Consider the following 20,461-nt stretch of genomic DNA (forward strand, 5'->3'; position numbering starts at 1 on the left):
TCTATTTTTACCTGAGGTAAAAGAGTAAAAAGGGACTTGAAGGTGTGAGAGGAGTTTCTGACATAACACTGTTCATGTAGTTCCTCCACCCCATAATAATTTGTATGTTCAAATGCACATTCACATTAACAGATCTTTTAAAAACGACTCATGCAGAAGTACTTTCAAAGCCTTTCAGCACAGTGAAGCCACATCTGCACCATATATTTAAGGCACTATTATACTACCTTAACAGTCATGGCTTCATAGTTTGTTCAGGGTGTCGTTCGGAGACCCTATTTCCCTCACAATTCTTCTTCACGGGGAAGTGGGAATTGTAGCTCTGTGAGGGGAATAGGGGTTTCCGAACGATTCACAGCACCCTTAACAAACGACAGTTCCCAGGATTCCTTATGAGAAGCCATGGCTGTTAAAATGTTAAAATAGTGATTTAAATGCATGGTGCAGGGGTGGCCTAAGTGTATTTTTATCTCCCACAGTTCATGTATCTTCCTTGGAGGTTGTGCTTCATTTGCAACAACAGTATTTTCCCCGAGCTGTCAAAACACTTTGGGTGGTATTCAACAAAGTTTTACTGAGAGTAGACCTGCTGAAATTAATGTGTGGGGTCCATTCATCTCAGTGGGTGCTCGCTAAGTGAAGCTTAGTTGAATACCACCTAATAATGTACCTGAGGGAAATGTGATGCCCCCCTCAAATGGCACCTCCCTTGTTGTTATGCTTGCCATGTGGGAATGCGTGGGAATGTCATTGGTAATACAATGTTTCTTGTGAAATTAGTGCTCAGCAATGCAGCTTCTCCTTCCCATGCCCTGCTTACCCTATTCTGTTAACTTACTTTTTTATCATGTTTAATTATTTTCTTTAATGGAAGCTATCTGATTTCAGGCTGTGTAATTTCTCCTCTGCAATGCTTTCCCAGTAATACTGATTAAAATAGAAAAGCACAGCAAGGCTTTTCTCCCCTTTCCCATTTCATATATTAGGTGAGCCTTTTTTTATTATTTAAAGTATTTGGTACAGGCTGGATCCTGGCCTGGTTCCTGAGTCATTTCTCCATCTCTCCCCTCCTCTTCATCTGCAGTTCCCCACCCTATTCCCAAGGGTCTCTCACCCCAGAAGCAGATTTTCAGGATATACAAGGGGCTGAAGTGAAAGTGGGGGGGGGGGGGAGGCAAACTTCATTTCATTCATGAAAAGAAAATCGGGTCTCAGACCACTTGCAGCTTTTTTCTCATATGCAAGTGTGCATTTCTAGGAAGGCTGTGGAAGGGATTGGGCAAAACAGTCGCACAACTATTGTCCTTGCAGCAAAACCTCCTCCCTTGGCATCACATGTGGATGCAATATTATCACTGGAATAAGGGACCTCCAAAATGCAGAGGGCCTTTTGTTCCCTGGTAAATGAGATACTGCATTGCAAAACATTCTCCCTCTTCTATCTGTGGCCTCCAACATTAGGGGCAGGGATGCCTGAAGAGTGATGCCTGGAATAGACTCCCCGAGTGCTGCAGATTTGTACCTCTCACATTTGCCTTTTCTATTTTAAAGCTTCTCTCGTTTTCTATTTTAAAGCTGCTTCTCTCCTGAGTGTCACAAATGCTGTGAGTACTTACACAAAGCATCAGTCTCTTAAAACTGAGAGAGAACCAGAGCTGAACATGGGATGTCCCTCTAATAAGGAACAGTTGAGGTGGATGCGAAAGTATCACCTCTCGACCCTGTGCTTGACAGGAAAGCGAATGAAGCGTGGCCAGGGATTTTTTTTTAGCTTTGGCCTTTCTCAGCTCATATTTCCAGAAAGATGTTAAAAATTCAGATGTGCTCAAAAATGTTAAAAGTGAAGGTATGCGCCTGTTTCAAGTCGCCACCATATTTTATAGCCAGGCAGCGTCCATCTAATCCCTTTGTTTCTTCATTTATGTAACATTTTTGCTCCGTTTGGGGGTGGTTACGAGTCTTAACTGATTCATAGCTCAGCTTTTGCAGAGCTTATCTTAATTAACTAGCCGAGTAGCTGAGCTCTTGAAAACAGCTGTGGTTGCACGGAGCAACTTTGCTCAGGCAGAATGCATCTCTCATTTCTAACTAGCCAATGATATTGCCTGAGAATCCCTCGGTGCACAAATGCAGCAGCACTTTAGATAAAACATTCCAGAAGAAAATAGGGTGGGGGAAGCAGCAACCTAAAAAGCACTGGAGTAGGCAGATCTCCTCCTTCCTTAAGAAATAGAGTCTGTGAGTGAGCCTATTGTCGGGCAATGAAACAATCAAGAGCCCACCCAACTCCCATAGAGCTTTCTGCAACCTCTCAGCCATTTCCTGCTCCCAGGAGGCCTGAGGTGCCTAGACCTTGAGGTAAAAGCAGAGGAAACGGGAGGGCAAACACCAAATTCTTTCTCACTGCCGAAAGAGAAGATGGTGGCCTTCCTCTGCAGTGCAATTAATCCCCCTCCCACCTCCCCCTGCCTAGACCCAGAATTAATTACTTGATTATAAACCCCAAGTGGTAGTTAATAATAATCCCCTCAAAATTGGTCTTTGCTGTCATTTTCCCCCTCCCACAAACTCCCTTGCCTGCTCCTAACCAGTTAACATTTCCTCCTGCTCTGTCCTTCCCCTGTTTTCATTAAAGGTTTGAAACTAGGCAGATTTTTTTTCTCCTGAGGGGGATTAGGTGCACTGAGAGAATTAAGGGCAAACGTCTGTGGATTTTCTCTCTCTCTCTGTGAGCGTGCCCTTGGTGCAACGTCTGGAGGTGCCCAGTACCGATCCTGTACTAGCAGCTTTTGGCTGGAGACCAGCTTCTCCAAGCCAAGCTGTTGAGCAGATGATTCAAACTGAGTAGCCATTTTGGGATTGGTCAGTTAGGTCCAGCTTTCCGTCCTTCTCTCTTTTACAGGAACTCAGTATTTGAGGGCAGAGTAGGTTTTCCCCATCTGATAATGGTTTTTAATGCACACACAACAACACACAAATTCAAATGCTCTTCCCCAAAAGCCTGGACAGAAAGATCTTTGCATGCCAACAAATCAGCATCAGTTCTACTGTCATTTGCATAGAGTAAGGCTTGCTACCACAGAGAAGAGAGAGGGAGCATTTGGGAGGGTTGGTTCTAAAATGCTTTGCCTTCCTCTAGGTCTATGTATGCTTGGGTCTGTATAAATACTCCGCTATGGCCTCTGAACTAGTTTGGGTGGGCAGTGTTTCTGTCTGTCCTTCATTCGTTCCCCAACCGTAGAAATATAGTAAATATTTATCAGACCTGGGAGAAGTTATCTAATTAGGGAAAATGTGTTCTGCATGAAAATAAATCCAAATTCCTACCCTAAATAATCTAAACAGCACGCTGAAAATTGGGCTGCAACAATTGGAGTAATCCTATTCCCATTGGGGAGCAGCAAGGTGTGCTTCTCCAACAAAGAGTAAACTATGCAGTGTCCTAACTGCCTCCTCAACCATTGATATGGAAGGTGCTCTGTTGGTTAATCATTAGATTAACCATTAGATGAACTTTTTTAAAAAGAGCTTCCCCAACTGATTAGGCAGGTAGATTAAAAAAAACCACCTAATTAATTTAAAGATTAGTACCCAAAAAAGTCATATGTGATGGGTGCCATCTTAGGAGAGGCATTTCCCCATCTTTCTCCCTGTGCACATATTAAGTGTTGCCTAAAAAGCAAGAAACGTGTTCTTCTTTTGCAACTGTTGTTGTTTTCACTTATGGAATTTATGCAAAGTGGATTGATTTAAAACTCATACAATTAAGGAGTTAACTTCTTCAGTCAGATGATGGCTATTAAAAATAAAATAAGAATCCTGTGCTCTGAAGAAATCAAGCAGATCTTATCACCTACCATCATGTTTTATAAAGCACCCCAAATTCTTCTGTGTGCTGTTCAATGAAAATCTTAAGAGGATGATGCTCTGCCTTTAGGTTCACACTCTGAATTTGGCCAGTACCATGTGATAGCTAAAAGGGTGGGTAGATGGACAGAAGGGGAGGGAACGAAACAAAATATATAGATGTTTGTTTATTTTGGGGGGGAAATGATTCTTGATTGGTTCAGAGTCGTCTGAAAGCACATGATACAGCTCCACCACTGAAAGCTCATGGAAGGCCTGGCTCTGCCTGGATAAGAGCTCTCTTGGGAAGTAGGTGTAAGATGCTGCGACTTATGTGGAGGTGGAGTGGGCTGCAAGTTTAATAAATAGATTGTCCTTTCCCTCTGTTTTATGGGAGACAGAGTCTCCTACCTGCCTTATATATATTCAAATGCCCACATGTTTCCAGGATTCCAAGTTCTGTGTGTTCAGAGATCACAACACATGGAACAAATCCAGCCTTGCTTTTACTATACATGCTGCCTGTAGAACAGCTGTTAGGTGTGGTTGTTTTTTTCTCATCAATGGATAGGAGCTGATCCATACAGCCATGTTAATCAACATTATCTCCTTGTATGACAGCCAATGTGGCACATAGGATAAAGTGTCAGATCTCTTTAATCTTGCCCTGCTTTCTCTTTGTCTTTGGAATTGGGAAGAGATTTTTCACAAGGCAGGCTGAGTTGTACGGCGTGGCTTGCTTATTTAAGCCACGTGGGATCTGTGCCACAAATCTTATTTATTCCCTGTGATGTGCCTTGATCTTTCATTGTTGCCTAGTTAACCTAGTGAGTCATCATACTATGATTATGGGAGCCGCTGTGATGTAATGGATAGAATGTTTGGCTTGAACCAGGGAGACCTAGATTCAGATCCCTGCTCTGACAAGAATCTCCTTGAGTAGCCTTGGGCACGTTGCTGTCTTTTAAGTCTGGCCTGCCCCAGAGGGCAGTTGCAAGGATAAAATGTCCTTGGCTTTTTGGAAGAAGGGCAGGTGCAAATTAAACAAACATGTAAACTGCAATTATCCACATGATAGTTGATCAGCAATAGCCACAGCAATTGGATAGAGCTTAATCATCATGTGAAATAATTGCTGATCGGTACCATAGCTGGACAACGTTATCTGGGACAAAGGTGTGCATTTGATTGTTAAGATTATACACCAAACACATTTGTTGATGCAGAAGATAAAGACTCTGCAGGACTGGTTTATCTGGATCATTTATTATCACAAAAAGCTCATTTGCCAGAAATGAGATCAACTTCCCCTGCTGCATGAAGTCAACCAGGAAGCTTTCTCATCCGAAAAGGTGTTTGCCTGAAGCCCTTTCATCTCTCTTACGTCTTCCAAACCAGTGAAGATCCATTATAAATAATGTCCTTCCCCCACTCTTCAGAAAGGACTAAAAATGGCAATGTCTGGATTAATTTCTTCCCCGTACATTCATTATGCCATTGTCAAAAGTGCCATTTTATTCCTCCCACCCTGGTCATTTCTCCAGATATGATATCTGGGCTGGATGAGGGGCCCGGAAAAGCCAGCCTGGTGAAGGCAGTTAACTAAAAATTGGGCACAATATGGAAGTTGATACCTTCAGTTGATATTACACTAGAGCAGGCTTGCACAACTTGTGACCTACCAAACATGTATACTGATTCATGTTTGTGTCTGTAGAAGAGATGTTGAGTACCTGGTAGGCTAAATGGGTCACAAGTTGTAGAGGTCTGCACTGGGGGATATAAGCATTCCAATATTATTGGTCTCTTTGGTTGCTGTACTATCAGTAGTATATATTCCTTCCACCACTTAATCTTCCATGTTCCTTCATAGTGTGCTCCTTCCTTCCTTCCTTCCTTCCTTCCTTCCTTCCTTCCTTTTTGCCAGCTCAATCTAAAATGTATTACTTGGCATTTCCTAAATCATGCTGTTGATAACCAGAGTCAAACTCTTCTGTTATTTACAATGTCTATCTTCTTAGGTGTGTCAGTAGTACATTTTTTTAAAAGTACTTTAAAAATGGCAAGCAGCTATATGGTTTATTGATACAAGAATCATGACAATAATAAAAAATCTCAAAAATTAAATATGAAGTAAAACTGAGGGAAAAGTTACATAAGCCTCAAACAAGACAGAGTCAAGCAAAATGAAAGCCGAACTCTTGTATATGTTACAGTGTTGCCCATTGTGTTAATAATAACCTTGAAATAATTAACTGTGAGAGCATGAGACTGTTTTTTAAAAAAATGTTTTAGATATGTGTTTGTTTTGTTTTTAAGTGTATTGGCTTCTGTTCAACGTAGTGCTAAGGTTATGGTTTCCTCAGCGCAAGGATTTTCCTTATACCACAATAATTTATTTCCATCTCCTCCACCAATGCGCTCTACAATCTGTTTTAGGGGTTCTTCCAACCTTCCAGAGCAGACTCAGAGGACTGTGGGGGGCACATGCAGTGGGAGTAGAGAAGGATATTCCCATTGGATTAGTGGGAATTCTTGTAAGGGCTTCTGCCACTGCAACTATTTAGTTGATTAAGGCCCGTTATTTTGCTAATTTGTTGCTGTTTGCTGCCCTTGACTCCTGGGGGGGAGGGGTCAGATAGAAATTAAATAATTAAAATATTTCTAAATATGTTAAGAAAAGCATGAGTGAGATACCTCTCAGGTTTTCTCACACTGAGATTCATACTTTTCAATTTTTGATTGACAAAACCATGACATTATCACACAACAATTAACACATTTCCAGCATGGAATAGAATTGCCAGTCTACAAGCATGCTTTGGAAAGGTGAGGTTGGTTGGTAGAAACTTTTGCTGTTACTCTCTGAATATGATAAACTAAGCTTGTTCATGGCTTTGGGGATGGAGTTAAAAACACATTTATTCAGGGATTGATCAGACCTTGTTAAGGATGCAATCGATAATCGCAGAGGTGTCCCAGGAGCTATAGGATATTGTGAATCTCCCTCCACAGGCAAAGGGGGAACTGCATTGCTAGAGGTCCTTTCTGGATGACTTCAGAAATTTCTGAGATTGTAGCTGTGATGGAGGCAGGGCTGAAAGGGTAGCTTGTGTGGATGTCTGCTCAACAGGATCCTTGTCTCCCTCATAGCACCAAACAGAACCAGAAACCACTGGCATGGGAACATACCTAGTTAATTCCCTTGCTTAAGAGGCAATTGAAGGGAACAAAAAAAGGACAGAAGCAGGGGCTTAGGAGATGGAAGGTACCTCTGTTGTTGATCTCCCACAACTGCCACCAGAAGGGTTGCTCTGCCTGTGGTCTTGAGCCAGTTACCCTGGCTTCAAGGGATCAGAGATGCCTTTTTAAGGGAACGGGCTAATGGTTAGAAGATGCCTTCAGTCTGATCCAGCATGGTATCCAATACCAAAAGGGAGATCTTCCAAGTGAGGAATGCAGGCCCTCCATCTTCTCCAAACTGGCTACATTATTGTTTTCCCTAGGTTATTTTTGTGGCTAACAAGAAAATTGTTGCTAACAAGAAAATAAGTTTTTGAGGGGCTTGAGGGGATGGGAACTTCAGGATCAAGAAGTCTTGGAGTTCTCCTCATGACATTTTAGCTCTCTGGGTATGTTTTTGAAAGCTCATGTGGTGAACTAGCTAGGAAACGATGGACACTGCATATTTATAACACAGGATGGTCCTGAAAAGGCAGTTCATGTGTCTTCTAGAAACTTTATTCTTTTTTTGGAGCTTGGGAGGGAGACTGCTTTCCTTGTTCTTGTAATGTCACAGTGGCTGTGTGTGGGCATCGCGATGCACCATAGTTTATGCTTTAGCATAGACATGCAGGTGTCAGGAGCCAGAGTCAGATGTAGGTCAGTGATAAAAGAACACAGTGTTGGCGATGTTAACTCTTTAACGAAGAAACCAAAACAGCACAGGCTTAGTGATCCCAGCAACTCTTCCCAGTAGGTCTTGACACCCAATGAGGCAGTTGCAAGGACTGAAGGTTCGCACCTTCCCACAGCTGCCTAAGTCCCCACCTCTCCAGGGTTTTTTCCAAGCAATTGGGGACAGTGTCTGCACGCAACAATCCTCTTCTCTTTTCATTTCTGTGTGTGCTGTGAGAGACTGGGGGGGGGGGCTAGCTGCAGCAGGAAGGGGAGACTCCCTGGATTCTTCAGCAGCTGGCCTCATCTCTGTCTCCTGGCCCTCCTCCTCTCCAGCCTCTGAATCAGGACTGCTCTCTGCCTCAGGCTCTTCCTGCTCACTAAACCCTGTTGCCTTTGGACACCTCCTTCCTTCCTTCTGCTCCCTTTCCCCCCCTCTGACCACTCATGGTCATCCCACCATCAGTCTCCTGGCTCTGAGCCTTCTTCCCCTGGGGGTTCCCTTGGGGGTTTCCCAGCTGGTGCCTCCCACTACTCTGCCTCCAGCCAATCCATGACAGCGAATGACTTTCTTTTCACTGTTTCACCCAGCAGGAGAAACAAACAACAAAGCCAGACTTCACACTCTGTTCAAAGTGGTTTATTTTGCTACAAGCAAGTCATGATGTGAAGCCAAGCTTTTGCTCTTTGCTCCCCTTTCATAGTTTGTTTGAGGGTTTCCTGGCATGGACATTAACACTAAACCTGGGCAACATTGTTTGTTGCTCCCACTTGCGCAAGGAGAGGAACAAAGCAGTAGTGCTAGTCAATGGGTTTCTGTGAAGAGTGAGAGCTAAGAGTTATAGAAGACATTTTGACTTATGGCTCTCACTGTAGGTGTGAGATGCAAACTCCATTTGATACATTACATCAAAAGCGGTAATGCATAAGTCATTTTAAAATTATCCTGCTTCCAGGTAACTTGTAAGCCAGTTCTGGAACACACTTTTTCTGACTCTTGATTGTCTTTCCTCTGTTTGTCCCTTTTCTTGCAGAAGATGCTAGTGAAGCAGCAGGACCGCCTGGAGGAACGCGAACAAGACATTGAGGAGCAGCTCTACAAGTTGGAGTCTGACAAGCGGCTGGTTGAAGTAACTTGGATTTCTCTCTTCTTCCCTCCCCTCCCTAGTGTTAGACGCAAGAAGGATGCTGGGCTGCAGTTACCCACCAGTCAAGGAAATACCTTGATAGAAGAACTGGGAAGGGAGAAAGTTTCAGCCAGCATAGCAATCATGGAACCCTAGGTTTTAAGACCTTATTCTGCCAGAATGACCTTATAAAGGGCCTGTCTGCTGTAGCTCCTAAGCAAACCCAGTAGCCAAAGTTTAAAGGACACAAGGGTGTGAAGTCTTTGGCAGAGAGAGCAAAAATGACCGACTCTGCAAGCATCTCTCCATACAGCTGTAAATCCAAGAACTTGCTTTGTTCAGCAGGGACGGACCTCTCAAGGTTTGGTTCCCATCATCCTATCCCTCCTGGTGCCTTACTTAAGTAACCCTACTTTCTTCTTCTGTGATGAGGAACAAAGACCAAGAGTCCTCACTCACAGCCTCCTTCAAGTTATTATATACCCCATTCTCTTCCTGGTTGCCTGGTGTTCCCTGTGCAATGGCTACTAGTTTAGTTTCCCCCAAACTGGATAGCCACTCTATCCTGTTCCTATACTGAACAACTCTGTATTCTTGTGGCTCCCTCCTAGTCTGATCAAAGCAAAGTCAGTAACCTATGCTTTTTTGTTCTTCAGAAAAAATTGAGAGCCTGGGTAGGTGCCCTAGGCATAGCTACTGCATAAAGGAACACCAGTCATTTAGTTTCAGAGTGCATCCTCCCCACCCAGCCTCAGTCACAAAAGATAAAGCAAGTAGGTATGAAGGGAGGCTAACAAGAGGCATTTTTCTTCCCCCTTCTATACCACCAGGAGAAGGTGAATCAGCTGAAGGACGAGGTGCGCCTGCAGTATGAGAAGATGCACCAGATCCTTGAGGAGGATCTGCGCAAGACGATGGAGATCCTAGACAAGGCCCAGGCAAAATTCTGCAACGAGAATGCTGCCCAGGTGCTTCACCTCAGCGAGCGGATGCAGGAGGCCAAGAAGCTGCTCAGCTCCGTTCAGGTCATGTATGACAAGACCGAGGACATCAACTTCATGAAGGTGAAGTGGGGGGTGTTTGGGGAAGGGGAGGGTCTGGTGGAGCACTTGGCAGCAGGAATAAGGGAAGGACTTGGAGCTTATGTGACAACCCCGACCCCAAAATGGCCGCTTTAAGCTGCCTCAGCTTGACACAGCTTCACTTTCATCCACAGAAATGGAAGCTTCTGCTTTTCCCTCCTACCTCCCATGAATTAATTAACTGTTTGGCACAACTTGGGAGTCCCACTCATTCCCTACACTGGGCTACTTACCTGCCTAAAGAGCATCATGAATGTTGTCTCTTGTGCGGCTAAATTGAGCCCGTAAGGATGACCAAGCTTCAGAGGGAAGAGCTCAACCCAGGGTAGTTTCATCTTCTGAAAGATCTCAGAGATGCGGAGTAATGTTTATTTGTCCGGGTTACTTCTTGTTTTCCACTTGTGTGTAGATACTCAAGAACATCATGCAAAATGTGTGTGCCTTGTGACATTTTAAATTGTCATACTGAAATTGTGGAAGAACTGATTGGAAAAGGATTGGGTACACCTTTCTTTATGTGTTATTAAGAGCAGAGGGGTATTGGACAAATAGCAGGGAGACTCAGGTTCAAATCCCCCCCCTTGGCCTTGAGCCGTTCACCATCTCTGAGTCTAACCCACTTCACAGAGTTGTTCTGAAGAGAAGACAGGAAAACTCAGTGTAGGCTACCTTGAGCTCTTTGGAGGAAGTGGTGGCAAGTAGCACATTATCAGAAATGTGGAGCTGGCGGAGCTCTCAGGGCATAGCCTTAATGCACGTTATGCAGCATTCAGGCTGAAGCTAAGGCAGCCTGGCCAGGCAGTGCCTGGAGCCCTAAGCCTAATCTACCTCACAGGAATGTTCTTTAGAATAAGGAGCATCTGGCAGCCCAAAGTTAAGGATTAATCTAGGAAGGTGTGCTAGCTGCCATAAGAAACACCAAGCATTTAAGGCTGGGGGAGGGGGATGATATATATATGGGTGGTTACTACTTTGGAGTAAAGTTCCACCAGGGAAAAGCTCGACATTTCTTAGGTTCAGGAAGATGAGATTTGCAATTTTAGGTACTGCTTTGTATAACATGTCATACTAGGAGATTTACGTCGCACCTGGTGGGGCGCCGACATGTCCCCAACAGGTTTCCCTTTCTGGATTCCTAAACTGAATCTTGTCATGTCATGCAGCAGGCTAATGAATACAAGGGGCATCTCAACTTGTGCTCTGGTGTAAGATATTGCTGAGCAACCCCCTCTCGGGTTAATCTCCCCATCACATAGACCAGATGGCCCACTCCTCATTTTAGAAAGACGATATGCCCTTGACCCCATGAACAGTGCTGTCTGTCAAAAAGAGGCTTTCCAAGTAAATCTCAGCAGCTGATTGGCAGGGTATTTACACCCTACTGGAGTATATCCCTTTAGCTGAGCTGATCCACCAATGTTGGCCTAATTGTGCTTCAATAAATATCCAGAACCTGGAGTGGTAGCCTGTAGCAAATGGATTTTTTTAATTTTTTTTTTTTTGCTAGGGTGCAATATAGCTATATAAAATGGCCTTTGAGTTGGAGGATAGAGTTTTTTGTTGGCATTGTTCTGACAGTAGGGAGATGACATGAGGCTAGAGTGGTGGAGGGAAATGAAAGCAATAACCTCTGTAATCTTGTGCCTCAGAGTTAGTGGTTTGTTCTGGACTGTAGCTAAAGTGACAAGTTAAAGTCTAAAATCAAGATGCTGATTTAACTATGTTGTTTCTGTGGGGAGCTGAAGTTCCCATAATCATCATCATCATCTGAATTAAAGATTTACAAGGCAGTTTCTGCCTGGCACACCTGGTTGCTTTAGAGAGCATACTCACAAGACGAATGAAAACGGCCCTTCTAGTTCCACCTTTGTTATCCTGGAGGAATGGAGCCAAGCCATAAATTACTCAGAAGAATTCTTCAAAGTGGCAGCATTTATTTTGCTTTTGTTAAGGTGTTGTGCACTGCTAAGGACTGATCTTGAAATCTGGTGGCAGATGCTTCCATTCAACAGAGGGATGCAAAGGTGTTGTTTGAGTCTCAAATAATAGACTTTTGGTATAGTAACAGCAGCTTAGCATTACGTAGTACTTCAAAGTGGATTACATATATTATCATTACAACGTTTTTACAACAGCCCTGTAAAACAGCTCAGCTTTATCTACCTTTAGTTCATTATAAGGAGCTGCATAATTCCGAGGCTAGTGACCTACATGGCTCAGTACTGCAGCCCTGACTGGCATTGGACTTCAGGGCCTTGGCTTTGTCAGCCTTAGCCTTGTTACCTAAGATCCTTCTGCTGCAGATGCAGGGACTGAATCTGGGATCTCTACCTATGTGCTTTGCTCTGAGTTGTGGCCTCTCTCAGATAGTGCTGCTGTATCTGGGAAGTGCAGTGTGTGGCTGTTTGTGAGGATGGGTGGTTGAGTAAGAGGAATGTCCTTCATATGAAATCAATGAGGGTGCGAGGGAGACAAAAGAGAAATATACAGAAATGGGAAAAGGCGGTGCTGCTGTGCCACAAGAGGTCTGCATGACTTACAGCTTCTGATTCCATTTTCTCTATTGCCTCCTAGAATACCAAGTCGGTGAAAATCTTGATGGATAGGTAAGAAATCAATTTCCTGGCAGTCTGGGTTTGGGTGAAGGAGGGTGCATGTCTATGATACAGCTAATCTAGAGGATCTTCTTTGGGGAGAGCAATAGGTAGCAAAAGGAGTGTTTTGTAGACATCTTAAGCTACTGTTCCTCCCACGGCATTGGGGAAACCTTGCGATAGAGTTCCATCAGACTGTGGTCTACTTCATTCATGTGGTCCCTGGCATGTCTAAAAAAACAGCAGGTAAAGGCTGTGGTACGTAGGTGGTCTGTGGACAAATGCCAGCTCCCTCGGCCTGAAGTGAGATGAGCACCACACCCTATAGTTGCCTTTGACTGGACTTAACCATCCTTAAAAATCATACAGCGTCTAGCATTACAATTGCTGCAACAGACAGAAAAGTCATCAAGTGGGGGAGGAGTTTGGGAACTGCTGCTTTATCGGGGAGTTACAGTCTTGCTAGAAGTAGGGATGAGGTGCTACTGCTGAATTCTAGTGTTTATATCTTGAGCTCAGCACAGTGCGAAGAAGAGAAGAAGCCTTATTTACTGTGAAAGAATTAGGATGCATGATCTGTCCAGCTTTCCTGAAAGAAAGCTGAGAGAAAAATGGATTATAATGCCTATCCACTTCCACAGGTAGAAAATACTTGGTACTAAAGGTATTTTTTCATGAATTGGAGGGAGATGAGATGAGAACTGATTGATGAGCTGTGCAAAATCCACTTAAAAATCAGCACAGCGTTTTCAGGGGCAATTCTAACCTGCAAGACAGGTTGCTCACACTTTGTAAGAATCTTGTTGACCAAATCCCACCTCTAAAAGAGTGTATCTTCTTGAACTGCACTCAAGTCATGCCTCTGTCTTATCTGTGGGTCCTGCCTGTGTTACTTAGCTGTAGGCAATGTGTGTGTGTGCAGTAGTGGCGCGCAGGGGGGGCGCTCTTACAGCATTGGGTTCTGCTCTGTAGCTCCACCATCAATGCAAAATAAAAATAAAATTAAACTGTGTTAGTGAAACTAGGTAATTTTGATCAGTATTAATGACAGGAAAATGTTGAAAGAGAATATGGTAGTGGTGAATGGAATCAAAGCGAGTAATGTGGCGCGACACAAAGTCAAGGAAAGAACCAGCTGGCCCAACTCAGAAGGGAATTACAATCTGCTTTCCAGCAGATAGTAGAAGGAGGAAAGTCAGTACAGTACTTCAGTCTGTAATGTCGTATAATGCCCCCCCCTTTTTTAAAGGACCCAGAACTGCACAGGAGGCAGCCTGCCCCCTCCCAAGATTGGCCACCTCAATTCCAAGCTCTTCCTGAATGAGATTGCCAAGAAGGAAAAACAGTTGCGGAAGCTTCTGGAAGGTGAGTGATGTCTCTCTTGACCCTTCCATCTCCTAGGCACACCTGAACCCAGGAGGGAATGCTCTAATCTGTCTTTGTATACGATACACAGCCTTGGTGTTGCTGATCAGAGTGGTGCTTTGAACTAGAAATCCAAATATCATTGAAAGGGTGAGGGTGGGAAAGGTAGGGAGTGGATGTTCCATGCCATGGTTTTCTCAGGGGCCAAGTTTATTTTTGCTGTATGTTATTGTTTGAGATCAGTCTCTTGGATTTGACCATTACTTGTCACCAGCTAGCTACCCTGAGATTAGGGCAAATGATTAAAAAACCCAGAAAATTCTGCAGTCACATGTAATTTCTTCTATATATATAAAAGTGAAGTAGGAAGTAGCAGTTCTGGAATACATCAGACTGTCTTGAGCCTCCCCAGCCCCTAGGCGCATGGCTTTCAAAGCAGAGGAGAGTGATCCTAAAAGGGTATGGGCAGTTTGTTAAGGGTAGTTCTTCTTATTCCTGCAGTGCGGTTGATCCCAGAGTAATCTTGGGGCAATTTATGATCTCTGATTAGGAAGGAAGGTTTTTCTTTGTCTTTGTCTTGTTTTTGGTACCTGTCTTTCAAATCAGGAAGAGTTGGATGTTACACTTGGAAATACTTGGATGATGTGTTTTCATGACTTAGAGAAGCACACGATGTCCAGGTTTGCAACCTTTAACTCTGATATTTCAGGCTAGACGTCTTCTTCCTTCCCCAATGGACAGTGTTGCCTCTGACTTCTCATTGCCCCTTGCAGCCCCACTCTACTTGGAAGTACTGTCCACTAAATCTTTGGGAAGGACTTACTTCCAATTAACAAATTGTATAGGGTCTGCAACCTTTTAGTCTGATTCTTAAGCATATTTACTTGCGGCATTTTCAGGGGCTCACTTAACATGGCATAAGTTCTCAGCCATAGCCTTCCTCTTTTGGTCTCTCTATTTCCTCTGTATTTCTTTCTGTGTGTCCAAATACAATCCCAGTGCCTGTCAGGTAAGCTCTTATTACTCTCTGTAAGAAACCTTAAATGTACATGCTGTTTTCAGCATGACTATGACTCAGCAAAGATAGTACTCCTGTCAGCCCCCTCTTAAAAACACTTTCACTTTTGGGTTGCAGTAACAAAAACATCACAGGCAACACATGGGAGGGGAAAACATTGCTCTATAAGTTGGCTGTAGTTTGGCTTCAGCTGGAGTGCTTTTCCATTTTTGAAAGGGATTCAGTGTGTGTGTGTGTGTGTGAGAGAGAGAGAGAGAGAGAGAGAGAGAGAGAGAGAGACTGTGGGTTAAGCATGCAAAGAAAAGATAACGCAGCTGAGCTTGACACAAAGAAGGCTTTGGCTATGGTATTAGATTTGACACCCAAAATAGTGGCTGTTGTGAAGAAGAAGGTGAATGGGCTGTATGCCAGGATCGTAATGCTGAGGGGTGGGAAACCTCAAGCTCTGGGGGCTAGATGTGGCCCTCCAGACCTTTTTAATGGCACTTGGAATTCTGCCCCCACCCATAGCCCTCACTGCCTCCACATTTTCTTTTAGTGTTTCTGCTTAGGTAGACTGTATACTCTCCCGGAGGGAGAGAGGTGTGGCTGGGCATATAAATTGTTTTATTTGTAGAGAAAGCTCTGGCTTTTGTGTGGCTGTAATATAGACAGTCACACCCATTGCTCTGCCCACTTTTGCCTTTGGTTCTGCCTACCCCTGGCATGCCGTGCCCCTCCCCACTGAAAGAATGCCCAAGGAGGAATGCAGCAGCAGCCCTCTGGCTATACACAGTTCCATGGAGGTAAGTCCCACTGAGTTCAAAGGGACTTACTTCTGAGTAGGCATGTATAGGATTGCAGTGTGAGGCTAGGATAAGAAGCAGGGGTTTCAAACTGCAGCCTTCCAAATCTAGGATAAATATTGAAAGGGGGGGGGAGAGAACCCTCCTGAATTCTAAAAGCAGTTTGGCAGTAAATCTATTTCCCTTCAGCAGAGATAGAGCTTCCTTCCCTGGGAATTTTGAAGAATAAGCTGAATGGAAATCTGTCAAAGGTGGTTTAAATCTAGGGATATCAGGGAATTGGAGTCAGCTCCCTGATTCTCTGAGTCTGCAAAGAGAATAGGCTATGCTGAAAATGTCTTATATTCCAAGCTGATGATCAAGAAGCCTTTGAGAAGCTACTAAATATGAGCATTGATCTGCAACTAGTTTTGCCAAAGGGTGAAAAAGTGCGGGGCAAGCACAAGGCTGGATAGCAGAACAACCAAGAATAGGGTGGAAAGATTGCTAATTATTGTAGGAGGTTCAAAAAAAGAGAAAAAAGAATGACTGTTGTGGAACAAGAAGTCACAATGGTTTAACGAAGCTTTCCCCAACCCAAAACACTCCAGATGTTTGGGAGTGCAGTGCCATTAGCCCTAGACAGCATAGCAGCTGTAATAAAAAATATATTGAGGACACAAGGTTGAGGAGAGATCGCTTGATGGGTCAAAAAGGGAATGATCTTCCAGGCAGAGGGAGCAAGCAACATCTCAGAAGGTTTGAATATGAGCCTGGGAAAACAAATGGCAGGGCTCATAGAACTCTAGTTGGCTAGAGGTATCTTGGTGTTTGCTTGCCTGACATCACCACCAGAATACCTTAAAATCCTGGTCTGGATTTTCAGCCATATGTGGACTTGAAAAATTGAATTGCACTTTAAGCTTCACCTGCCAAAGAAACTGCAGTGAGAATCCAGCTCAGCTTTGTCTTCTCCAGGTGTTGCAGTTCTCTCCACCCCCTTATCCCTTGGTTTCTTAGCCCCTGGACTCTGCTAAATTACTCCACTAATAATACAGAGCATCCCAAGTCTGGACTTGCCTAGCAAGCAGGGTGTGAGGTAATTCTTGGCTGGCAGAGGACACTTAATGCAACCAGACGTTCACCTTGTACCTCCTGTGGCTGGAATAGGCCAGGGGGTGGGAAATTAGGGACATGGTTAAAGGGTTGTGGCTATAAAGCTTCACCTTTGAGCTCCTGGGATAGGTCCCCCAAAGCCAGGTTCTGCATCAAAAACACCTCCAACTCAATTATGCAAATACAAGAAGCAATGGATATTAGCACCATCTTCAGATTTTTGGCACTAGACCGTGGATATGCCATTTTGTGAAACTTGTATTTTCTGTTCATTTGTTTAGTGTAAGAACTGTAGGCTGGCAGGCAGTTCTGAGTTCTAAAACAGGAAGGGCCTAGGATGTTGCCTTTTTCTGTAGTGTTTGGCACTATGCAGGTCTTCTCTGCCAGATTATAGAGGACATTATGTGGTCACAGATTTTCTGGTTCCACATGCCTCCGAAGGATCATTCTCTGACATTTAGTACTTGGTGAGTTTATCCTAAAACAAAACCCCTTAACTTACTTCCATGCCGGGTTTGTTTACATAGTGGAAGAACTAAGAGAACAGTGAGCAAAATGCCAGGAAAATCTGTAAATGATTGGCGACTCTTTCCCCCAGCTTGTGTTCTTGTGCTTTTTAGTATGTGGTTGTGAGGTCAGACCTTATACTTTGACATTCTCTGCCGAGGCCTATATCGCTGCATCGAAAACTGGGCAATTGGATCTCTGCCAGAGGAGGGGAGCGGGGTGTTGCTTCTAGTTGGCTCACGGAACTTGGAAAAGAGGGCTGCCTTCTTGCTCAAGGTGACAGCACGTTGTCTTCTCTGTTTCCTTCAGGTCCCTTCAGCACCTCGGTGCCGTTCCTGCAGAGCATCCCTATGTACCCTTGCAGCGTCAGTAATTCAGGAGCCGAGAAGCGCAAGCACTCCACAGCTTTTCCGGAAGCCAGCTTCTTGGAGCCCTCTTCGGGACCTGTGGCCAGCCAGTATGTGAGCCAGGGGGCTTCGGCTGCTGAAGGCCAGTCTGCACAACCCATGGTGCCTTGTAGCTCCACCCAGCACATAGTAGGACTTCCCAGTGGCCCCCAACCAGTTCACTCTGGCTCGATGTTCAACCCTTCTCACTACCCCAACAGCACATCATCTCAGCAGTCTGTGCTGTCTCAGTATGGTGGGCGCAAAATCCTTGTCTGCTCGGTGGACAACTGTTACTGTTCCTCAGTATCCAATCACAGCGGGCATCAACCGTACCCACGGTCAGGCCACTTTCCATGGACAGTGTCGTCGCAGGAATATTCCCACCCCCTCCCACCTGCTCCCTCCGTACCTCAGTCGCTTCCGGGATTGGCAGTGAGAGAATGGATTGATGCATCTCAGCAACACGGACGCCAGGATTTCTATAGAGTTTATGGTCAGCCTTCCACCAAACACTATGTCACCAGTTAACCATCTGGTTTGGATAGAATCTTTATTGATTTTTGAAAGTTTTTTTGTTGTTTTTTTTTAATTAGCTTTTGTTGTCGTTGTCGTTTTTAAATCAAACCCATTTCCATTATTCCCTACCACTTGCCAGAATCTGAGAGGGGCATTGCTGTCATCTCTGTCTTTAATTTAATTTTTTTTTTTAATCTTCCTTTGTATCAGGATGGGCGGGAGGGTGGGGGAAGCTGTGGAAAAAAATTTAACAAGGATATCAATCAAGCATCTATTTCTGGATCATGTGACATTGCTACTTTCCGGTTTGGAAAACTTTTAAAGGGACAGATGATCCTTTTCTATTTCAAAGTCTCTGGGCTCTTTTGGTTTTGCTTTTTAAAATTCTTTTTCGCCTCCCATTTTTTTAAGAGGAGAAAATTTCTATCATTGATTCATTAAGAAATGACATTTGTAGATTTTTTTTTAAAAAGGCTGATTTTTTTGTGTTAAAAGACCACGTATCGTGCATATTGGCATTTTTTTTCCTTCTTCTTTCAGAGATTTGTAAATACACAATGGCAGGAAATGAAATGCACAAAAAAAGGGAAAAGAAACTTTTAAAAAAAGAAATAAAAAAATCTGTTTTAGTTTCCAGGAGGGAAGTGTGTGTGTCAAGATGCACACATTCCTTCCTGTGTTTCGTTGATGCAACTTCCTCTAACAAGCACTTTGTATTAAAAAAAAGTGGACTTCCTGTTATAAGGTGCAGGTATTTATTCTGTAACCAATTTTAGAACACACACAAAAAATATTCAAATAAATGTGATCACTTAGTGCACGTGCTTTGTTCTGCTTTGCCTCCGCGGGCACTATTTCAACCAACGCCTCGTCTGGGAACAGGAAAACGTTACTCAAACAGAAAACTGACAGCATTTAAAAATAGTTTGCACTCTGCTTTATGTGCTCCCTTTGGAATAATCTCAATCAGAAATGCAAGTACCAGGTAACTGTTGAAGAAGGCTAGTCAAATATGCTGCACAATATCCTGCACCTTCTGGAGTAAATCAGGAATATAGTTTGGATATTATCATTGAATTGAACATGAATTGGTATAGTACTGCAGAATAAAAGGTATATGTAACTTACGGGTATTTAGAAATAAGATGCACAGCATGTGACAGATGGGTTCGTATACTCCTCACCTGCTAGGCCTTGGTTAAAAATGTGAGTCTCGGTTAAATTAAGAAAGATGTAGCTCTTCTTATAGGATATTTTGGCCAGTGCATTGCAGTGCAGAATATGTCACACTCTTTGGTTTCCCAAACATCTCTTCTTTCATTTAAAACACCATTTTCTAATTCATTTGGTAGCATTGTTTGCAAAAGTTCATGGCTATACTAGAGATGCAGTTTTTAAACCATTAATGTATAGCTCTGTTGTACGATATGTAGGATACAGTGTCATGTATCCTGTCATCAAACGCAGTGAGTCTTACCTCTGAGTGTATTTGCACTGGATTGCACTATTGGTCAATCTTTTTTTTTTGCCTGGAGTTTAAATTCACCATCCCTTTGAACTCCAAGTACGAAACAACTCCTTTTAACCCCTGCTTTTGCTTCTGCAACATTTTTTTTTTGGTCAAAGGCAAATGATTGGGGCTGAGAGAGAAGTGATTTACCCAAGGCCATAAATAGTAAGCATGGGTAAGTAAATAGGTATTGGTGGGGACTGGACCCTAAACATCAAGTTCTATAATCATCCACATCACCCTCGCAAACCCAATTCCCCTTCCAAAACTGCATTCTCACTTTCATTTCCCCCCTCTGCTTTCTCTACATGAAAGAAAGAAAATCACCCGTTTTTTCTCTCTCATGCAGGTCCATTTCCCCATCAGCAGCCAGATCCTATGCATTAACGCCTGGGCCTCTGTTATCTTCCTTCCATCTGCAGTGTAAAAGAGTAGGAAAATAAAGACAATAAAAATTCAAAATAATGTGCAGCCAATGAATTTGCAGTCACACCAGTGCCAGCATCAGCCAGCCTGTCTGCCTGACTCAACAATGGAAGCACCATGTGGCACTCATGGTCTGTAGAAATAGGCAAAGAGAGTGAACAAATTTTATGCGCTGAGTTTCAAGCATCCTGTTTTTATTTAGGTTTTGTGCATGCACATTGACTTTTAATGGTTTGATTCACCCTAAAGAACAGGACCCTAAAGAACAAAAATTACAGCATCATTTTTTGTTTGTTTTTTGCCC

At 43.6% G+C, this 20,461-nt stretch overlaps 1 protein-coding gene across 3 annotated transcripts in view; it reads left to right on the plus strand.

The window, feature by feature from the left end:
* TRIM8 (tripartite motif containing 8) overlaps positions 1–20,196 on the plus strand; it is a 66,158-nt gene extending 45,962 nt beyond the window's left edge. For 2 of the 3 annotated variants that reach the window (XM_081006186.1, XM_081006185.1), the window contains exons 3-8: positions 8,778–8,873; positions 9,701–9,934; positions 12,527–12,558; positions 13,796–13,911; positions 17,626–18,198; positions 20,081–20,196. In XM_081006186.1, the coding sequence (XP_080862312.1) occupies positions 8,778–8,873; positions 9,701–9,934; positions 12,527–12,558; positions 13,796–13,911; positions 17,626–18,198; positions 20,081–20,118 (1,089 nt within the window). In that variant the 3' untranslated portion in view covers positions 20,119–20,196. Of the gene's footprint in view, positions 1–8,777; positions 8,874–9,700; positions 9,935–12,526; positions 12,559–13,795; positions 13,912–17,625; positions 19,042–20,080 lie in introns of those variants that run through there. The other variant, XM_081006187.1, reaches the window with a different exon arrangement.
* Positions 20,197–20,461: the final 265 nt, after the last annotated feature.

Source organism: Podarcis pityusensis (genome assembly GCF_964106645.2).
Source record: "Podarcis pityusensis genome assembly, chromosome: 5".
NCBI lineage: Eukaryota > Metazoa > Chordata > Lepidosauria > Squamata > Lacertidae > Podarcis > Podarcis pityusensis.